We start from the raw sequence: 16,479 nt of genomic DNA on the forward strand, positions 1-16,479 counted from the left end.
GCCTCAGGATGCGCATTACGTATGACGCGTACCTTCGGCTTTATGAGAAACTTAGCTTTTGTCTTTTGTGTAGACTAAAATCTTGCCTTGGGGTCTTCACCCCGTCGGATTGACAATGAGCTTTGAGTCGTGTCCGAACTTTATCTCCTTGCGGCTTGGCAATTCTGCATCAGGCCTGGCAGCCTCGCACCGAGGTCAATGTGGTTTGTCGAGGGCCAGAATCTCCCCTTCATGGTGCCCCACACACAGCATAATTTATGCATGTGGTAAGTACATATAGTGGCGCTATGGTAAAAGTTAGTTCGCCTTCGACACAGCTAACCATTGTCGTGTCCGAACTCTTACCTCTTGCAGGTTGGTTCTGCTCGCACTGTGTCTATATGGATTTTGAGAGCAGGAATCACCTCCGCCCCGCCATTCCCCGCGTATTTGGGCGTTTTCTAAAATAAATATTGATAACCTGATTTTCACAGATCCTGGTGTTTTTGAGTTCTTTCAACTCCGAATCACTAGCATATTTAATCCAGATGATAAAAAAGTGATCAAAAATTTGTATGAAAATTGTACATTCCGCTACGTCACGTAAGTACATACAAGTGAAAAAAAATCACACTAAAACGTGACGTAATGGAATGGACATTTTGGGACATCTTTTTTTAATGGCAGGATGGAGAATGCTGTCGATTCTGAGAAGAATGAGCTCATGAATGTATCTATGGATAGGTCTTCAAAAATTATATTAAGGTTTCTAACGAGATCTAGTGTAGTATTTTTTAATACGTCATAAATCGTAAACCGCAATTTACCTTTCACTCACGTTTCAAATAAAAAATACATTGTTTAAATTGTGTAATGTACGGAACCCTCGGTGTGCGAGTCCGACTCGCACTTGGCCGGTTTTTTTTTACTTGTATGTTCGTGGCGTAGTGGAATGTACGATTTTCATACAAATTCTTGAGACATTTTTTATCATCAGGATTGAATATGCTAGTGATTGTGAGTTAAAAGAACCCAAAAACACCAGGATCTGTGAGAATCAGGTTTTCAATTTATTAAGAAAACGTTTACTTTAGAAAACGCCAATCTACATACTACCTACATAGATCTGTCTAGAATATGCGAATTTCAAAACACGCTACACTATTTAGCATTAGAGGATGCGCTTTGCAGTAGGATCTACAGCAGTTTTAATATTATTTAGATAGGTATCTATTCGAATGATCTTTGTAAGCTTACAGCAAGTGACTCCGAACTCTCTTTCATGCGCATGAGAACAAACGCTGTGTCTTCTTGGTCAGAATTACTCTCCGATGCAAGGCCAGGGCCTAACTCAGGCCGCTGGTGATCGTGTTGCACCAAAGGAAATAACTGGAAGGAAAGGAAAATAAATAAGTAACATCCTTGCTGTTTATGTGACACACATGTTGTGTTGTATTGTGCACGAGAAACAGTCCTACACAAGCAGCCATCTTATTTAGGCCGCGTAGCAACTCTTAAATAACGTCTCACGCTACTCGTAGATGAGTCCGGGTTCGGGCGAAGTGACAGTGACCGACACTACGTTTTCTATACGAAGCCTCATATCAGTAATCTCGTGATGCTTTACATAGAAAACAAAGTATTGGACGCCTCGGCCCCTCGGCCTCGACTCGAACCGTTCTAACGTGAGTCATCTCATCCTTTTTTTTTTTATACTACGTCGGTGGCAAACAAGCATACGGCCCGCCTGATGTTAAGCAGTCTCCGTAGCCTATGTACGCCTGCAACTCCAGAAGGGTTACATGCGCGTTGCCGACCCTAACACTCCTCTCCCTCGAGCTCTGGCAACCTTACTCACCGGCAGGAACACAACACTATTAGTAGGGTCTAGTGTTATTTAGCTGCGGTTTTCTGTAAGGTGGAGGTACCTCCCCAGTTGGGCTCTGCTCTAGATCTGGAATGACATCCGCTGTCCTGTGCCCTACCACACAAAGCGAGATGTCATTCACAGTGCCCATACCTCTCTTTTGGACGTAGTTTAAGGACATACCCGGGTCCAAACATGGTTACCTATCCAGTATCCACAAAGTAAACGGCCTTAATCCTCAATGTGTTTTTGTCTTAATGAAAATTAAGTAAGACACGGTGCAACCCGCTCTTAATTGCGTTGCGCTTTCGCTCTAGGGTAATAACCCTATTGTGTTAAGGCATATGCCTTGAATGTGTAAAGCTTAGGTACACATTTGACGTTATTCCGAGCAATAATTGTAGAATTATTTTTCCATACCATCGTTGCGAGGTGCTCGGCCCCGGGCGTCATCCAATTGCGTCGCGGCAGCCGCTGGTGGCGCGTGAACAGCTTGTGGCCCTATTAAGAACAAGGAAGTGCACTTCACTGACAACTAAAATGATATACTTAGACGTCTTAGACAATTGATACTCATTCAAACGTGTAAGTGCATTTCCTTGCTGTTTATTGTCGTTGAAATCACAACGCGATGTAGTGTGATAACTGATAAGATAAATCTGAGCAGGGCCACTTGCAATAGGTAGAGACATTTCATGTAAGGTCAGGTGGGGCAAGAGAAACCGTACCTCCGAGGAAAATCCTACGTACGTAAGTATTTTTAAGTTAATTTTATTTATGCATTAGTTTCAATTTTAGTATTATCATTTAATTTACTGTATAATATGTTTCAGTATCTCGCTGACTGTTTATTATCTCGACAAGTGTTTTTTACCCCACCTAATAATTAAACCTTAGGTACCTATTTTTATAGTATATTTTTGGCACTTAGACCGTATCGATATTTTCAGACGTGACTGTACCTAAGAGATAAAGACAATTCTATGTAGTTTTTTTTAAATATTATTAATCTACCTAAGATATACGTATTTATTAGTTGCGTTCTAAATAAGCCCAAAACCAAACATCGAAGTGGCCTTGCTAGAGAAGAGGTGGCATAAGATCTACATCAGAAGCTCAGAATAATATCAATTTGCCAATTTCGTGATTATTCTTTTACACGGCACATAAACTTATGCATAATTTATCGATATAAAAAGTCGACACAGTTACATCCCTAGCAAATTATCAAACTTATGACACCGTACGTAAATGAGAAATAACAAGCATATATGCATCTCTTTTCGGCACATTATCTAATTCGTAAGGTACTTCCTTACGACGGGTATACATATTTGCGAAGCATTTTTGCCCGGCTTCTATGCTTTAGTTATTATTCTGAGATCAGAAGGTCTACCGCCAACAACGAAAAATGGAAAAATTTTAATCGCTCGAATATGCAAGATGGGTCATTTTTAGGGTTCCGTACCCAAAGGGTAAAACGGGACCCTATTACTAAGACTCCGCTGTCCGTCCGTCCATCTGTCTGTCTGTCCGTCTGTCACCAGGCTGTATCTCATGAACCGTGATAGTTAGACAGTTGAAATTTTCGGAGATGATGCATTTCTGTTGCCGTTATAATAACAAATACTAAAAAAACCGGCGAAGTGCGAGTCGGACTCACCCACCGAGGGTTCCGTACTTTTTAGTATTTGTTGTTAAAGCGGCAACAGAAATACATCATCTGTGAAAATTTCAACTGTCTAGCTATCACGGTTCATGAGATACAGCCTGGTGACAGACAGACGGACAGCAGTCTTAGTAATAGGGTCCCGTTTTTACCCTTTGGGTACGGAACCCTAAAAACAGGCGCTTTTATAGATAATAGTACGGAACCCTTCGTGCGCGAGTCCGACTCGCACTTGGCCGGTTTTTATTTTTTTGACACATTTTGAAAAGCTCCTTATTCTGGTCGAAATCACAGGGATGGTCTGTGGGTCGAAATAAACACGAAATCCAAATTTGGGACAAAAAAGATCCCATTGAGTTACGGAAAATTCCATACGTTTTCCGTAACTCAGTGAAAGATTTTGTAGGATATACAGTGCGCTTATGTTGTACTTACAGAATAAGAAACTATATCTACCCACCAAATTTTATGAAAATCTGAGAACTTGAAAAAAAACGACAACATAATAAAAGAATGGCCCAGATAACGATTTCCTATTTATCGATGTTGGCGGTAGGCCCTCAGCCCTCAGGCCCCTCAGGGGGCTCAGGGGGCTCAGGGTTTAATAAGGGTAATAATCAAATACCTGCGATTGGTGACGGCGGCTTAATGTTTCCTGCGAACGTTTGGGCAGATTTGCTTTGTTGTTGCCGACGGCTTCAGATGCGTGCCATGACTTGCCTTTCGTTAAATGCTTTAATGTGTCTACTGCTACCAACCCAGGAGTAACCATAAAAAATACAACATTCAAAATAAACTCCACCGGTCTGAAAAATATTTTCCAAGTTAGTATTTAGTATAAGATAAGAATTCCTAATCCAACGTTATAATTTTAGTTTTAGTGTTTTAGTTTAAAATAATTTAGATATCGTTATCGTTACGTATTTCCATGCACTTTCTTATTACAATTTTATTTACTTTTTAGGTACCCGATCCCGATACCACTAAAACGCTGGAATCAAATTTTTGTTAATGTTCAAGACTGAGCACTCTACGTACAAGCTGACCACTCTGACTGTCTTCTTGCGAGTGTCCGGATGCACCGGCCAACCCTTGGTGTCGTACACCACCCGGCGAGCGCGCAAGCAGCGCTCGCGATAGCGGTCCATAGGTCTCGGCTCCTCGAGGATCCAGTCCAGGCCCCACACGCCGGCCCGCGGCCATACCAGGCCCAACAGACCTTTCAACACACCTGTGTCACAGTGACAGAGAACCCTTTCAAATCTAAAGTAATAATTAGTAAGTACATCTATGCCTAGAACTTTCTCTAGCTAAAATTAGAGATTGACAAAATGAACTATCGACATAACTGTTACCGATACCGACGTAGATGCCTCAACTGAAGTAAATACATACTAAGATTATTTATTAAACTTGATAGCTACCGCGAAATGCAGTACATTACAAACTAATACTTAGTTCGCCCCAAACTGAGAACTCGCGGTTGCCAAAAAACTATGTAGAGTAGATTCATAGACATCTAACATCTAATTAATATGTAGAGTAGATTCATAGACATCTAACATCTAATTAATATGTAGAGTAGATTCATAGACATCTAACATCTAATTAATAAGTAGAGTAGATTTATAGACATCTAACATCTAATTAATATGTAGAGTAGATTCATAGACATCTAACATCTAATTAATATGTAGAGTAGATTCATAGACATCTAACATATAATTAATATGTAGAGTAGATTCATAGACATCTAACATATAATTAATATGTAGAGTAGATTCATAGACATCTAACATCTAATTAATATGTAGAGTAGATCTATAGACATCTAACATCTAATTAATATGTAGAGTAGATTCATAGACATCTAACATCTAATTAATATGTAGAGCAGATTCATAGACATCTAACATCTAATTAATATGTAGAGTAGATTTATAGACATCTAACATCTAATTAATATGTAGAGTAGATTCATAGACATCTAACATCTAATTAATATGTAGAGTAGATTCATAGACATCTAACATCTAATTAATATGTAGAGTAGATTTATAGACATCTAACATATAATTAATATGTAGAGTAGATTCATAGACATCTAACATCTAATTAACTTTTAACGCGATTGAATATAAAATGAGGTGACAGTCATCAAGATGGCTGACGTTTTTTTAAATTTTGACTACGAATTTATGTTAAAGCGCATTTCAGTACCTCATACATAATTTTTCGTTATGATCTTGAGAAAAATAACAGAAATTGAAGATGGCGGCAGTTTTTTTACAATACTGATATTGGATTCCTATTAAGCCTTTCGAATCCTATATGGCGGGTATTTTTAACAATTTTGACTACCTGCGAATTCATATTAAGGTATGTTTCGGATCCTTAGATATCAATTTCTATCATGATTAGTGCAAAAATGAAAAAATTCAAGATAGCGTTTTTAGGGTTCCGTACCTCAAAAGGAAAAAAACGGAACCCTTATAGGATCACTCGTGCGTCTGTCTATCTGTCTGTCCGTCTGTCACAGCCTATTTTCTCCGAAACTACTGGACCAATTAAGTTGAAATTTGGTACACATATGTAAGTTTGTGACCCAAAGACGGACATGTAACGTAAACAAATTAATTTTAAACACGGGGGCCACTTTTCGGGGGTAAATGAGAAAATTAAAAAATAAAGTTTGTCAAACTATATCGAGTTACATATCAAATGAAAGAGCTCATTGTGAGAATCTGAAATATATATTTTTTATAAATTGACTATGGATGAGGTCTTGGTGGCTCAGTTGGCAGAGCGCTGGAGTATCGATCCAGAGGCCGCGAGTTCAAGTCTCACCCAAGGCAGTAATTTTTCCACTTTTAAATTTATTCTAAGCTTAATAGCATCGATCGCAGACGTTTCTGCTTGTTAAAAATTAATATATTTTTTATAATTTTAAAATAAGCAGTTTAGAAGTTATTCAAGAAAATAGGCAAAAAAATACCATTTCCCCCCTATATATTATCGCTGTAACGATCAAGAAAAGTTGACGCTCTTTAAAGCATATTGTCAAACTTTTTACACGTGCAGCCTGTGGGTAAGCTTTACACAGAGATCATATAACACCTTAAGGGTGCAGTACAACAACATCCTCAGGATGCTGCTGAAGCTGCCGAAGCACTGCAGTGCATCAGCCATGTTTGCCGAGGCGCGGGCGGATGACTTTTTCGCTATTAGGCGGAAAAGAATTGCCTCGATGCTAAGACGGGTGCGCGGCAGCAGCAACAGTATGCTGAGGGTGTCAGCGGAGCGCCTGGACTGCCCTTGTCATTGGCAGGGCCAGGTAGTGAATAAAAATATCTACTACTTGCCCCTGTCAGTGGAACACTTATTTTTATTTTATTTTTTAAATTATTTGTTGGTTTTTTTTTTTGCTTTTATCTTTATTTATAATTAACATGTAACACTAACATAGCCTTTTAAGTTTGTATTACAACTAACATTTTTTATGGACACAATGTCTGAAATAACCAATTTTTAATTTTTTTAATTTAATTTTAATTTAATTATCTCCGAAACTACTGGGTCAAAAATTTTGAAAAAAATACACAAAATAGATATTTACCTATAGATCACCAGAAAACCTATTAGAAATGTGCAGTCAAGCGTGAGTTGGACTTAATTATTTGGTTTTTGATCCGACCGTAGGGTTTTTTAAAGACATTTTACATAAAAAATACATTGTTTAAATTAGTTTAATAGCCTTCATATAGTGAGTTGACCTGACGGAATTTTGTGGACATTTTAAATATTTATTTTGTATTTATTGAATTTTTGTAATGTACCTTTTTATTTTTATTTGATTTGTGTGTTTAATGACGGAGATTTTAATTTAATTTAATTTTTATTTAATTTAATTTTAAGGTTTGTTTTAATGTATCGATTTTAATGTAACATGGATCTTGTTATCTGCAATAAAGAATACAATACAATACAATAAATTGTGTAAAAACCGGCCAAGTGCGAGTCGGACTCGCGCACCGAGGGTACAAAACACAATTTAAACAATGTATTTTTTATGTGAAACGTGAGTGTGGAAAGGTACATTGCGGTGTACGATTTATGACGTATAAAAAAAAAACTACTTACTAGATCTCGTCCAAACCAATTTTCGGTGGAAGTTTGCATGTTTGCATGTGTGTACATCATATATTTTTTTCTCTTATTTTAGAAGTTACAGGGGGGTGGGACACATTTTACCACTTTGGAAGTGTTTCTCGCGCAAACTATTCACTTTAGAAAAAAATGATATTAGAAACCTCAATATCATTTTTAAAGACCTATCCTATACCCCACACGTATGGGCTTGATGAAAAAAAATTGAGTTTCAGTTCTTAGTATGGGGAACCCCCCAAAGTTTATTGTTTTTTTTTTTTCTATTTTTGTGTGAAAATCTTAATGCGGTTCACAGAATACATCTAGTTACCAAGTTTCAACAGTATAGTTCGTATAGTTTCGGAAAAAAGTGGCTGTGGCATACGGACAGACAGACAGACATGACGAATCCATAAGGGTTCCGTTTTTTGCCATTTGGCTACGGAACCCCAAAAAAGGAATAATGTAAGTATCCCAAATCCCAATTGAACCATATTAAGTAGATAAATTATTAGCATTATATGTAATTTACGTTAAGACATACCGAGAAAGAGTAACATCCCAACAACACCAATAATAACGACCGCAATGTTAATCGTTGTCACATCAGGATAGCGGCAAGCGCGAGCGTAGCGGGCGCCGTTCCGTGCCGGCAAGCCCGCGGCGTCTTGCCTCGCCGCAGACATCTCCCGGCACGGCAACCGGGGGTTGTCGCCTGCCAAACACCATAAGTGAGTAGCGTTTTTTTTTTCTCATCTTTGCTCGCTCATTCTTGCTCGAAATAGTACATTTCGATGCTAGTGCGGAAAGTATTAAAAAACGTCGTTCGATACACGTGCGCAAATGTCATTCTTCACTCGTCCCTAGTCTTGCCATCTATGATGTCTCGGTACTCGTGAAGTGATGACATTTCCGCACGTGTATCGAACCACGTTTTTTAATACAGTTGCGAAAAATTAATAAAAACAACAAGTAAGGAATAAAAACAATATCGAATGTTACCTTTGGAAACTTAAAATGGTTTAAGAACTTTATTCTCAAAAAGAATTTACAAAATTCGCTTACATGAGAATACAAAAAAATATATATATCTTAGGACTAGCGTGCAGACAAGGTAACATAAATATTCATTATAAATAATCATTACAAAACATTCGTTTGGTTACAAAGTGGGTACAAATAGAAAAACGTTACTAACCATAGGTGCATAACTACTACTTGCTACTACGTTTGATTGACATACATACATACATACATATAATCACGCCTATTTCCCGAAGGGGTAGGCAGAGACCACGGATTTCCACTTGCTACGATCCTGACATACCTCTTTCGCTTCCTTCACTTTCATAACATTCCTCATACACGCTCGCCGGTTTAGGGTGCTCTTGACCTGGCCTTTCTTCAGGATTTCCCCGATCTGATCAGAGAAAGTCCGCCGAGGTCTGCCCCTTCCAACTCCCGTTTCTACTTGATTGACACATGACAAATACTAATAAATTTTATCAGCGGTCACTACCTACATGACATTAGGTCTTTCGCAGCGATGTAGTTTGTATAGTTGTATGTTAAAATAGAAATAATAATAAAATAGTTATGAATTCATAATGTAATAGAAAATAGTATTTTATACAATCGTGATATAATAGAGAGCTTTTCAGTCGAGTACCGTGTTTAAGTTAAGGTACGAGATTGGAAAGCTTGATTATATCACTATTGTATACAATACTTTTTCTACGAGACAAAAAAATAATACTTTTAACTAGTAGAATCATATAGGTAAACAAACCAAAAGTATACAGCTAAGATACGCGAGCTGCCGCGGCCCGCGATACCTTCATAAACATCATTCAAATGCCGGTCAAATAGAATGAAACATTATCAGCACTGCAGGTCTGACTGCAGGGTAGCGGGGCTAAATCAACCCTCATATTTTTAAACATTTCCCCCCCAAAAAAGGTTCTTGAGGCAGTCTGTTATTTTTACAGGTATAAGGGCTTATTACACTTTGCTAAATTTAGTGACTACACGCTATACTATATAGCTATACGTGAGACGCGATAAGAGATACATCCTATCGTTTCTCACGTATAGCGTCGTCCCTCTTGTTAGTCACTAAATTAGGATAGTGTAATAAGCTCTTAAACTTAAGTATCTAAATAATCATAAAAAAATAAGCCAGAACAGGTCGGGTCTTTAACCTTGCCAGAAGATCTAGAGAATAACGCATGGCACTTACTTGCACGCAAAATTAAGTTTGTCTACTATACAAATTGTATGCATTACACAGTTATTTTTGTGGTGCAGTAAATTAAAGATTAGAGGGGCTACCGCGAACCACGTTCGACGTGTTGCCTCCCTGTCACACTTACGTACGAATTTACAGGTGCGACAGAGAGGTAACACGTCGAACGTGGTTCGCGGTAGGGCTTCAGGTACTAGGTAGGATGTACAATGTGATTGTCTGATTGTATATGAGGATGGTGTATATTTATGATATGTGTATAGTGTAATTTTGATTGGTCAAGAAAGAGTAGAACAAGTTAAAGTGTTTGTGTATCTGGGAACATTATTCACTAGGGACGGTAAGCATGATAAAGATATTGAAAGGAGAGTGAGTGCTGGAAATCGCGTGAATGGGGCACTTAACGCTTTTATGAGCAGCCAGAAGGTGTCGCAAAAGGCACGGTTGGCTGTGCATAGAGGGGTGCTGGTGCCTACACTTATGTATGGTAGCGAAAGTTGGGTATGGCAGAAGAGGCATCAGAGCCAAGTGAATGCAGTGGAAATGAGAGCGTTGAGAAGTGTATGTGGGGTGAGATTACAAGATAGAATTAGGAACAGTGTTATAAGGGAAAAGTGTGGACTGAGCGAAGATGTAGTGACAAAAATTGAGAAAGGTATGTTGAGATGGTTTGGACACGTGGAAAGAATGAGTGAAAGGAGGCTAACAAAGAGAGTGTATAAGGGAGAAGTAGAAACAGGAGTTGCAAGGGGCAGACCTCGGCGGACTTTCTCTGATCAGATCGGGGAAATCCTGAAGAAAGGCCAGGTCAAGAGCACCCTAAACCGGCGAGCGTGTATGAGGAATGTTATGAAAGTGAAGGAAGCGAAAGAGGTATGTCAGGATCGTAGCAAGTGTAAATCCGTGGTCTCTGCCTACCCCTCCGGGAAATAGGCGTGATTATATGTATGTGTATAGTATGAGTATCGGTATGAGGATATTTCTATTATAAGTTGTAAGTTAGATTTTGAAATTTTTATATTAAGTATATCCACTTAATATTTGAGTTTTTTATTTTGGATTTTTTTTGTGTTTCTTACTCAGAATCACGAGCTCTTTCGATTCTAATAATACGAGAAAAAAAGTTCCCAAAATTCAATACAATTTGTCCGTTTTGTTTCGGTCATACCTAGAAGGTTGTGCTAGGACGTAGCCAGTGACCAAAAAATGGGGATATTTTTTCTCACTAAAAATTGAAAAATCTCGTGATACTGAAACTGAAATAAAATAATATAAAAATTCCCAATTCTAATACAAAAAATGTAGGTACTATTTTAAATAGGCACGAGGGTGAATCAAATTTTGCCACCGAGTGAAACACAATTTTTTTCACAACACCAATGCGAGGAAAATACGAACTGTAAAACTGTGTGTAAAACTTCAAACAAAATGAAACCAAATCAAGTCGAAATGAATGTTATTAAATATTTATCATTCTTAATCACCATTTATATAGTAGGTACAACTACAGAGGCCGTGAAGTAAGGGTTTGCCGGTCAAATAGAATAGATGATATAGTTATGAGGCCGGCAACCCCTTTTCACGCCGAGGTATGTATAGTGCTTTTCTTAAAACTAGAGACAGGTATAGTGGTTACATACTATTTGGACAGGTACGCTATGATGGCGCCATCTATGTAAACCTTTGACAGTTGGCAATTCCATTGATTAACATACCGTAACAGATGCAGTCGCAATGCCACACGCAGTAGCAGTGCTCGCCTTTCTTTATGAGCGCATCCCGAACTGCAACCGACTCGCCGTCCTCATTTAAGAGGTAAACTATGGCAACAACAAAAAAAAACAAAGAAAGTTAGGCCCCCTGTTTACACTTAGATTAGTGATTAGTGCGAGTTCATACATTTGTTATATACTTATTGCGAGTCTTGTGACTTTATAGTTTCTTTATAAGTACCTCGATCGGCGAAAGACGGGTCCTGTCGTCCTGTACTTCGAATGACATTTCTTGTAGTAGTTGTACCTACCTACCAAAGTATCGATAATTTTACTTTTTAACTGGCTTCCAAATCTCAAAAGGAGGAGGTTGTCAATGCGGTTGTGTTTTTTTAACCGACTTCCAAATATCAAGGTAATCGGTTGGTTTTTTATTTTTTATTTTTTTGTATCTAGTGAAAAGGAAAAAAAGGGAACCCTTATAGGATCACTCGTGCGTCTGTCTGTCTGTCCGTCTGTCCCAGCATATTTTCTTCGAAACTACTGGACCAATTAAGTTGAAATTTGGTACACATATGTAAGTTTGTGACTCAAAGATGGACATGTAACGTAAACAAATTTGGGGGGTAAATGAGAAAATTAAAAAATAAAGTTTTTCAAACTATATCGTGTTACATATCAAATGAAAGTACTCATTGTGAGAATCAAATATATATTTTTTTATAATTTTAGGATAACCAGTTTAGAAGTTATTCAAGAAAATAGGCAAAAAATGACCATTCCCCCCCCCCCCTTTATCTCCGAAACTACTGGGTCTAAAATTTTGAAAAAAATACACCAAAATAGATCTTTACCTATAGATCACAGGAAAACCTATTAGAAATGTGCAGTCAAGCGTGACTCGGACTTAATTACTTAGTTTTTGATCCGACTGCCACGGGTTTTTCAAAGACATTTCTCTCACGTTTCACATTTAAAATACATTGATTAAATTGTGTAATGTACGGAACCCTTAGAACGCGAGTCCGACTCGCACTTGGCCGGTTACTTTTGTATTTTCATCAACAAATCCAGCATTTGCATTTAAAAGAGTGACATTTGATGAAGTGGAACTGCTGATGATATTTTTTTTATATGATACAGCAAACGAGCAGACGAGCCGCCTGATGGGAAGCAGTCATCGTCGCCCATGGACATAAGCAACATCACAGTAGCCACTTAAGCATTGCCGACCCTTGAGAACCCTAAATACCCGCTTCTTGAAGAATCCCATGTCGTAGCACAAAGGAAATACCTCAGGAGGCAACTCATTCCACATTCTGCACGTTCTGGGAAGAAACGAGCGAGATGCCCGCTTATTCTTGGTGTGCCATGTGTCTAAAAAGTGAGGATGAGCTTTGCTCCTTTGGCGGGAGGTGCGGTGGTAGAAACGAGACGATGGCACCAGATCAAAAAGTTCTGAGTTGAGTGATGATAATCAGAATGGAGCTCTTCAACGACACATAGTTCACATTTGGCGATCTGTCCTCTACATTACGGACCCGAACCCAAGCTTGGACCCGGACTCGGACTCTGATCTGTAGACTGGACATGGACCTGGTCCCTAGATCTGGAACCAGCCCCGGACTCGAACCCCGAATATGACTCCGACACCTCCATCTTTGCCAGGGACCGCGGCAACTATCGAGTTGTCAGCGATTTCGCTGGCATCAAGATTACCTGATTTCCGGCAAAATCAACCGCGGCTATGGTTTCTACAGGTAGAAGCGATATTGGCTCAGCAGAAAGCAGGGGACCAATCAAATTATAATATGGTCGTTGCTAAATTGGGAAAACAGGCAATTCAGTAAGTTGCTGACATCTTAGAGAAGCCGCCGGATGAGAATAAATTTGCAACATTAAAAGCCAGCTTATTAAGTGTCTATGAGGAGACCGAGGCTAAACGATTACAGCAGTTGATGTCAGACATGGAGCTGGGTGACCAGCGACCATCGCAGCTTATGAGGAAGATGAAGGACCTCGCAAGAGATAAGATTCCTGATGAGACATTGACCTTTTAGATAACTAAGTGCGTCGGATGTCCGCGGCCTGTTGTCGTGTGAGTGCGCATGCGTATAGGAGTGGTTAAGCGCGCGGCGGCGGTGGCGGCTCGATCAGCTGTGCTCGCGCCAGCTGATCGACTCACCAATACATCTAGTGCCCTAGTTCTGTTTTCATCTTTGGATGTTTCAGACGCAATTATTCGCCATATACTACGAGAAATATTATCTTTGCTATTTGAGATTTCATTGTTTAAATACTCACTACGAGCTGATCTTAAGACTGACGTAACGTTGTTCGAGCGATAATAAATTATTGGAAAAGGAGTCGTCGTGTGGATTTAAGACACATTTTCTTTTCAAGTGACGAACTTCGTTTCGCACTTTGCGTACATTTTCACTGACCCATCTACTTATATGCGATTTTACAGGGTACTTTTTTAATGGAAAATTAATTTCAAAACAGTGTTTGATAACATTTAAAACTCCATCAAGTTGTTTACTTGGGCAACAATTGCTGGTTATAATTCTATCCCAGTTATACCTATATAAGTCTAGGTATTTACAGAAGTTATGTTTATTAGGTTCTGAGAACAGACACTTCAATACTGTGTGATTTTTGTGCAGTTTTATTTATTAATATCGTAATATTAACATAGTGATGGTCTGAAATAGGTAATTTAGTACATTTAATTTTTTTAATGAGCAAACTTATGTTGTTTCTACTGGTGAATGAGAAGAAAAACAGCTCATGTCACTCATTTGGGATGGGTTGACGTCATCTCCCAACTGAGTAACATTTTAGTTCTATAATCTTGGCTATTAACGCTAAAAGCTTGTATATATACTATATGTATGTCGTATTAAGATTTCAAAGGTCACCTGTCGTATAAATAAAGCCTCTGGCAATACCTTTTTGCTCTATAGGCTTATACAACTAAATAGTTTTATTAGCAACTGATGTAAGGCCGTTGTATAAATCACCATTTTATAGAGCCGTTATAGTCATGTCTTAAAACAGGTTCAAATATAACCACTACCTATAGAGCAATATTACTTACAAGGAGACACCAGCCATTGTAAGATTTGTAATGGTATTGAAATAAAATAAAGAATTTTGAATTACTGTATAAGGTAGTATTTGGAATCACTATAGGTAATACAACTAATTGCGCTATTAAGGTTCCCTGCATACCGCTATAGTTGTTTTATTTGAACAGGGATGAAATCCCAACTATAAAACGATTTTAGGATAAAATATGGCTATAGAGATCACTGCTATAGTAATACCTACATAATATTTAAGTAGTCATATTGAACACTATTAGGTATAGAGCTGTCGGATTATTTCAACAATTTTTTCCCACCCTATACATCATATCGAATCTATTAATGTTACTTAAATGTAGTTTTTACATGAAAACACGTGCATATTTGTTTTAGCCACATAAAAATATTGGTGGGATAAGACGCCGTTACAAGGTTATTTATATCAAAACTGGATTTTTGAAACATCATTAGAAGTGTAAGACCCATCTATCGCCGATCGAGGTATAGTATCAAATAATTCGCACTAATCAATTTGTAATAACTATAATAACTAGTCCACTGCCTGCCTTATGCAAATATAGTTCAGATCCGGAAACCGCCACCAACTTTTAATATGTTGTTGGGCATGGTACTGGGTCTTCAAAACTGCCGGGAGACAGCGGCGCCGGCCACCTACTTCAGCGGAATGACGTCATCAAAATGACTCCCGGCTCGTTGCGAATATTGCATATTGCACCCCAACTATGCATTGCACATACACGTGTGGGATCTTAAATGAAAGCCAATTAAATGTTCTAATATTTTATTTATACACTGTGTACCAAAATATACAACAGTTTAAGAGAAATTTACAATGAAATCGAAATGATGTAAAAACTATTCGATTATTTGGGTTTTACAACCAAACCAAAAGTCGGACCTTAAAGTAATGTATTATAACATTAAAGATGGCGTCTCAAACCTTGCAATGATAAAAAAAAAACAAAATCTGACCAAAAATTTGGAAATTATGCATCAAAATGTAATGTCGTGTCATGCTAGAACAAATGCAGTAAAATAACTTTAAAAGTGGAAAAATTACTGCCTTGGGTGAGACTTGAACTCACGGCCTCTGGATAGATACTCCAGCGCTCTGCCAACTGAGCCACCAGGACCTCATACATAGTCAGCAAATCTTCCCACTATATGGGTCTAGGGGACCCTAGCGACATCTCCCGTAAGAGCGTTATACTTCTTAAACGGCCACCGGAGTTCCAAGTCATATTGGAAATTCACCAGTTACGATGTGCTACCCATTCTAAATTAATTTTTAACAAGCAGAAACGTCTGCGATCGATGCTATTAAGCTTAGAATAAATTTAAAAGTGGAAAAATTACTGCCTTGGGTGAGACTTGAACTCACGGCCTCTGGATGAGTTCAAGTCTCACCCAAGGCAGTAATTTTTCCACTTTTAAATTTATTCTAAGCTTAATAGCATCGATCGCGGACGTTTCTGCTTGTTAAAAATTAAATGCATTAAAGTTTAAAAAATCCAAATTGGTCATTTTCAGGTTAATCCACTTATGCTTCTAGTAAGTATGTTATTAGCAATATGACCTGGATTCTAAAACTGCCGGGAGACCATCTCTATTGTCCCTGACTGATAAATAATGACGTCATACAGATAATCACTGCCGAAATTCGCAAAATGTAAATTATAGCTATAGGTACCACAAGTCACACATCCACGTGTGCTACATGTAATGAAAGGTTATTAAATGTATTATGATTC

The 16,479-nt window shown here is 38.3% G+C and overlaps 1 protein-coding gene and 1 long non-coding RNA gene across 3 annotated transcripts in view; both read right to left on the bottom strand.

Moving 5' to 3' along the window:
• Nucleotides 1-1,164: 1,164 nt before the first annotated feature.
• LOC134753772 (uncharacterized) overlaps nucleotides 1,165-16,479 on the bottom strand; it is a 46,345-nt gene continuing 31,030 nt past the window's right edge. The window contains exons 10-16 of the mRNA XM_063689710.1: nucleotides 13,569-13,636; nucleotides 11,622-11,726; nucleotides 8,206-8,376; nucleotides 4,554-4,746; nucleotides 4,141-4,321; nucleotides 2,267-2,347; nucleotides 1,165-1,368 (exon numbers count right to left, since the gene is read on the bottom strand). Of these exons, the coding sequence (XP_063545780.1) occupies nucleotides 1,210-1,368; nucleotides 2,267-2,347; nucleotides 4,141-4,321; nucleotides 4,554-4,746; nucleotides 8,206-8,376; nucleotides 11,622-11,726; nucleotides 13,569-13,636 (958 nt within the window). The 3' untranslated portion in view covers nucleotides 1,165-1,209. The remainder of the gene's footprint in view (nucleotides 1,369-2,266; nucleotides 2,348-4,140; nucleotides 4,322-4,553; nucleotides 4,747-8,205; nucleotides 8,377-11,621; nucleotides 11,727-13,568; nucleotides 13,637-16,479) is intronic.
• LOC134754978 (uncharacterized) lies at nucleotides 7,716-8,111 on the bottom strand. 2 transcript variants are annotated; one of them, XR_010128995.1, is made up of 2 exons: nucleotides 8,068-8,111; nucleotides 7,716-7,851 (listed from the first exon to the last, which is right to left on the bottom strand). It is a non-coding gene; the product is annotated as an uncharacterized LOC134754978 (long non-coding RNA). The 2 variants fall into 2 exon arrangements; XR_010128994.1 differs by lacking the exon at nucleotides 8,068-8,111 and adding an exon at nucleotides 7,915-8,012.

The sequence above is a fragment of the Cydia strobilella genome, chromosome Z, assembly GCF_947568885.1.
Source record: "Cydia strobilella chromosome Z, ilCydStro3.1, whole genome shotgun sequence".
In the NCBI taxonomy this organism is placed as follows: Eukaryota; Metazoa; Arthropoda; class Insecta; order Lepidoptera; family Tortricidae; genus Cydia; species Cydia strobilella.